The sequence below is a fragment of the Leptodactylus fuscus genome, chromosome 9 (genome assembly GCF_031893055.1).
Source record: "Leptodactylus fuscus isolate aLepFus1 chromosome 9, aLepFus1.hap2, whole genome shotgun sequence".
NCBI lineage: Eukaryota > Metazoa > Chordata > Amphibia > Anura > Leptodactylidae > Leptodactylus > Leptodactylus fuscus.
In genome coordinates, this window is record NC_134273.1 from 69,395,109 (window position 1) to 69,401,311 (window position 6,203).

Here is a 6,203-nt window from a genome sequence, read left to right on the forward strand (position 1 = left end):
GTATTAGGTGCTTGATGTCTGAGCCTTTACAGGGGGTGCCCATAAATTGCCCCCCACTTGTCCCTTCAGTTTTTTGTCCTTGTGGGGTGTGATAGTGCTGTAGATAGTACAAACAATAAAGAGGTGCTACTTCACCGCGTGTGGGGTGTGCCAGGGATAGGGTTACCCAAAGGGTTAAGCGCTGGTTGTCCCCCAGGTCCCAGCCCATGAATGAGAACCCTGGGGACTAGGGGTCTCTGTAGCTGAGGGTGGGGGGCAGGTGGAGTCCTGTACATGCTGCTGTACATTGCTGCAGCTGCTGCAGCTGCTGTGGTGCTGTCCATACTGCTCAGCAGGCTGGGGTGATAGAAATAAGGAGAAGGAAACATCCTCTGTAGGGCCGAGTAATTCCCAGCCTCAGCCAAGAGCTCCAGCCCCACTGCTGTCTGCCTCTTCCATTTTGTCCTATGGAGGAATAAAAAAAACAACACTGAGTATATAGAAGAGAACAAACACTTTGTAATAGTCTGTAACACATCATGACATGGTGTACTGTCTATACGTCCAGGCCCCCCATAAGATGCCAGCTGGGAAGGATGAGAAAAGACTCAAGACTATCCAGAGCTCTGTCTTCAGCTCCTACCGGGAGTTATGGAGCTTTGGAGGCTTTTGTTACTAAATGTGTCTCATCCTCATCGTCCTCTGAAACTTACAGAACAAGCAGACAACCATTGCAGAGGACAAAGTCACCACAGTATGGATTGTCTTACTCCTCAATCCCCTATTAAAGGTGCCGCTAATTGTACTAATAGAGTAATAATACTGAGCTAATATCCCAATATCACATCTTATACTATAACACAACAATACACTATAATACTACTACCTTATAGTTTACACCCTATTACTGGTATCATTGCTAGCTATTGGATTATTGTAGTACAGAACATTGTAGTTATTAGTAGTAACTCATTATTGGATTATTGCAGGACCGTTTATCTATCATTAGAGTTTACATGACTGATTTAATTAATTACAAGACAATTTTATTATGTTAATTGTTCTAGAACTGAGTATTATTAATACATATTATTAAATACAGATCCTTATACTATTATTTTCTTTGGGTCACCGTGGTATTGCTACCAGATTATTGCACTATATTATTATTATTATTATTATTATTATTATTATTATTATTATTATTATTAAATTGAGTCTTTATTGTTTAATTGTAACATTACAAAATTAATGAATTACAGTCTTATGTAATATTTACATTGCATTCGTTTACCATACTATTGTGTTATTGGATTATTGCTTTATAGAGTATTTAATCTATTACTATACACTGCTCTATTATTATATTATATTATATTATATTATATTATATTATATTATATTATATTATATTATATTGTTTTATTATACTCTGCTAGACTTACTAATGGATTACAATGCCTATACAATGGAGCCTTTAATACAATAGTTTGGTGTACTAGAATATAATTATAGGATTATTGCAGCATGAAATACCAATTGTTTTATTCTACTACAGTATTATATTTTAGATATTAGATTAATTAATTAATTTAATTAAATTAGATTACATACCAGGTACACTACAGACTACTATTTATAGGATTGTTTTACTATGGAGTATTTACACATCAAGTGTTTTATTAATTTACTACTGTATTATTATAATTATAATATTTGACTACAGAGTTATCCTATAAATTATTATATTATTTTACTACAGTTTTATTCTAGGATCTTTTTAATATACAGTCTTTATATGTCATCTGTTGTATTATCTTACTGCAGGATTATAGGATTACTATGCAATAGGCTTAATAAATATATATATATATATATATATATATATATATATTATATATATATATATATATATATAAAACTATAGTTTTATTATAGTATTATTTATTATAGTTTTAATATATAAAATGTTTTATTTCACTACAGTATTATAGGATTATTTTACTACAGTATTATAGGATTATTTTACTATAGCTTTATTATTTTACTACAGTATTATTGTATTACACACTTGTACACATATAATATCTTCCCTCATATGGAAGTAAAAAGATACCAAAGGCTTCAAGTCCTCTTGGGAGGATACAGAGCAGGATGTCACATGGTAACACAATGATACTAATGAGTTAATATCAGAATAGAATTATATGATACATTTTTCTACTTGTGATTTGATAACTGAATATCAACATACTGACTGGTTTATTTCCATGTCTCTGCCAAACCAGTATAGCTGAGAGCCTATGGAGGAGAGTAGGGGGCTATAATAAACAAGCTCCTGACACATTATCTTACATGGCATACAAATGACACTAATTTTTTCCGACAGAATTAGGGTGGCTGAAACAGTCTGTAATGAGACAGAAAATTATGGAAAATAGATTTGGACTTCATTTGCTGCTACAAGACAAGTGTGGGCAACAGGGCTGAGGCACCTTTATGTGATAGACATCCCTTATATCCCAATAATATCCTATCCAAATGGGTTTATTGCCTAAAAAAATAAAAATCCCAATTTCTGATTGAATTCTCCATAAATTCTGCCCTGCTTAATGAGACTGCAATGGGAATTCTTACCAGTGTATTCCTGGGACACCAGAAGACTAATCTGTCCCTAGTTTTGTAATGAAGATTTCCCCATTATTTATTCATGTGTATATTAGTTGCGATTTTTTTCCCAGTCTTTGATGCCATTAATTAGCCATATTTATCTCGTTATGGGCACTTTGTGGGTTTTCCACTATGTAGATGAAACTTCTAAAAATACTTCTAAAAAATACCCTGGGAAACAGAAAGTCAAGGTGGCCCCTGTTATAGGAAGGAATAGAAATAATTAGGCATTTCTATGAATTTGCATTAATAATTAGATTTGTCTAGTCCAGTTGGTAGTAAATGGTAATAGTTCTTAGAAACAAAAAGAGAATCCTAAGAATGGGCTGGAGATGGATTATGTCTTGGTGTCCAGTCCTGAATCCAAAATTTGCTACATACACTATTCCTAAATCTACTGAGGATTGCATCTTGCATCAAGGTATTCTATACTGACTACAAGGTTCTTCAAAGGGGTTACTAATGGGATGTCCAGAAAGAGCATCACTACTGGATATCTCCTATATTTGCAGAACTTAGTTGTTTTTAGTTTATGATTTGTAGCATTTTTGTGTTTTGTGTCCTCTCTACTGTTCTCACCTTCTGTTTTGGTACCAGGTCTTGACTTGAGTGTCTGTGAGATTGAGGGCTGCAGCCAAGTCCATTCTGTCCTGTACACTCAGATACTTCTGTCTCTCAAAGCTCCTCTCTAGCTGGTTGAGCTGATGATCTGAGAAAGCTGTCCTCGCCTTCCTGGGCTTCTTGGACCTTACAGGAGGACTTTCCCGACTACTTGAGATTTCCCTATCGCCTTCTTCCTTTGTACCTGGAGAAATAGACATATAATGATAGGGGTTAAGCTTGTGCAGTGAAAAGAAGAAGACAATATTGATAAACATTTACAAAAGTTTATATCATATATTATTATTATTAATATTATTATTATTATTATTATTATTATTATTTTATCACCATATTATTTTTAATTGTAGTTTTTTATTATTATTATTATTATTATTATTATTATTATTATTATTATATTGTTATTATACTATTACTGTTATTGTATTACTATACTATTATATTAGTAGTAGTAGTTTTATTAGTATTATTATTTTTAATATTATCCAAGAAATATGTTTGCTTACAACAATTTCTGGATAATATCACATTTTTCCTACATTAGTTCAGCTTACATACTATAAATTTGTATTGACACCATCTTCAAGATGTTATGATTTAATATGTGATTGGAAATTAAAAAAAGAATTAAAAAAAAAGAATAGATAAAAAAATATATATATCTAATATATATATATATATATATATATATATATATATATATATATATATATATATATAATTATTATTATTATTATTATTATTATTATTACTTTCTTCTTTCTTAATTTCCCATCACTTGCCAGGTGAGAACTATAACGGGTCCAGGTATTATTTATCAACCTTGTAATTTTTTTTTTTTTTTTTTTTTTTTGCAGAACTGAAGAAAAATCGATATGTCAAAAACCATCTCTGTTTGTAGCAGTTTTTTTTCTTCTCCAGCGTTTTTTTATCTTCCCTGCAGGAAGAACAATAATCTCTCTAATTGACCCACTGGGGAGGATGGTTTACACACAAAAAATCGCCAGGCCACACTGTACATCTGGTTTTGATCATTAATGCACGAGAAAAAAAATGACTCTACCAAAATGAATGGTTAAATGAATTGTATGATATTGATATTAGTTATCAGATAATGGTCTTATTGCGGGGGAAGAATTTTTTTTTTTCCATATTATTAACCCGCTGGAAATTAATTGATGTCAGGCACAATTGCTAAAAATTGCATTGGATAGAAAAAAGCGAGATCTTTTTAATTAACACAGCAGTTTGCAATAATCAACCTCGTATTTAACAAGGGATTATGTGTGAATTAAAACGTTATTGCTTCGGTATCAAGCTAAGAAATTAATATTTTTGATAGAAAGTAAATGCCAGGGGTTTGTAGAGTTGATAACTACATGGGAAAACCATTTGAGCCCTTTCAGTTGTATTGGCTTGATTCATTTCGGTTCAATCAATTTAATTAATTAACTTATTATTATTATTATTATTATTATTATTATTATTACTATTATTAATTTATTTATATAGCCCTATCAATTCCCAATTTATGATTGGTGTCATTTATTTAATATAATTTCAATCCTAAGGTTTAAAGGAAAAATGAAGATTCTAGTGAAATGGCAAAATTAGAATAAAATAAATAATAAAAAAATAAGTAAAATAAATATTATTATAATAATAATAATAATAATAATAATAATAAACTAAATGATAATAATTATAAACAAATAATATAAAATAAATAATAAATAAAATAAAATAGATACAATAAATAAACTAAATAAAATAAAACATAATATTAAAGAATAATAAATAAAATAATAAATGAATATTATTTTAGAAATAAAAGTTGATATAAAAAAATGGTGGGATTATTTCTTCAATATAGAAAGTATAACAGTATTTAGAAATCTTGATACCTATTAAATAAAATAATCCAATGACTGAAATAAAGTATAAAATTAAACCTAACACTAGAGGAGTTTTTGGGACTCACCATGTCCTTTCATGTCTGAGTGCAGGTCATCTCGGATTTTTTCTCCTTTTCCCTTGCCATCTTGCATCTCCTGTTCTAGTTTGGGTCGAAAACTTTCTGAAGCCACATTGCCCTCATGTTTGGGAGTGTGGTGAGGAGAGGGCACACTGGTACTATAAGGGGCACAGGCAGCTAGGGGTTTGCTATCTCCCAAAATGTCTTTAATTAAGAAGGAAGAGGTGGAAGTCCTGGGGGCCTGCTGCGGGGAGCATTGCTGCTGCTGCTGCTGCGGGGGCGCCTGCTGGTGACTGTGCTGCAGATGATGGAGATGTGCGCTGTCCACCAGCCGGTGCTGATCTGCCGGCTCCATAGTCACTGAGATAGGAGATGAAGGAGAACTTCCCACAGTGTCTATCTCCGAACCAGGAGAGAGAGGACCCTGGTTCCTAAAATCTCTGCCATCCCGGCTAAAGTCTCCATTCAACATGCCAGGGCTGCCAGAACCAGCATTGGACAATATCGTGTCTATCCCAAAACTGGATCCTTCCATGGTGCTTGGCACTTCAAGACAAAGTCTTCATAACAATCCTCTTGGAACAATCGACCAAAAACAATTCTGTAACCCAGACAAAAACAGAAGAAAAAAAACAACTAAAAGAGAGGCAAATAAATAAAGCAGAGGTGACTGTCTGTGGCAGACACAGGCACACGTGTAGTTAGTAGTATATAGGGGTATATAGTGGCATCATGTGCCCTGCCAGGCTATATGTCATGTTAATGGCCCCTGTGCAGCTGGGATGAGTCTGCTCGGCTTCTGATACCTAGGCTCGACTTGTTGGAGAACTTTCTTTGAAAGTTGAGCTTGTTCTCAGTCTGTGGCTTAGCTGACTCCTGCCTACTGCAGCTCCTTGCCTTGTAATCCTTCTCCTGTTGGGCTGCAGAGACTCCCTCCTATGACGTCACCCCCAGGACC

The 6,203-nt window shown here is 33.2% G+C and overlaps 1 protein-coding gene across 1 annotated transcript in view; it reads right to left on the bottom strand.

Annotated features, from left to right (window-relative positions):
• BARHL2 (BarH like homeobox 2) overlaps window positions 1–5,846 on the bottom strand; it is a 6,246-nt gene extending 400 nt beyond the window's left edge. Inside the window, exons 1-3 of the mRNA XM_075286577.1 lie at window positions 5,252–5,846; window positions 3,229–3,454; window positions 1–444 (exon numbers count right to left, since the gene is read on the bottom strand). The exon at window positions 1–444 is cut by the window's left edge and continues 400 nt beyond it. Of these exons, the coding sequence (XP_075142678.1) occupies window positions 132–444; window positions 3,229–3,454; window positions 5,252–5,780 (1,068 nt within the window). The 5' untranslated portion in view covers window positions 5,781–5,846 and the 3' untranslated portion in view covers window positions 1–131. The remainder of the gene's footprint in view (window positions 445–3,228; window positions 3,455–5,251) is intronic.
• Between the last annotated feature and the right edge of the window lie 357 nt (window positions 5,847–6,203).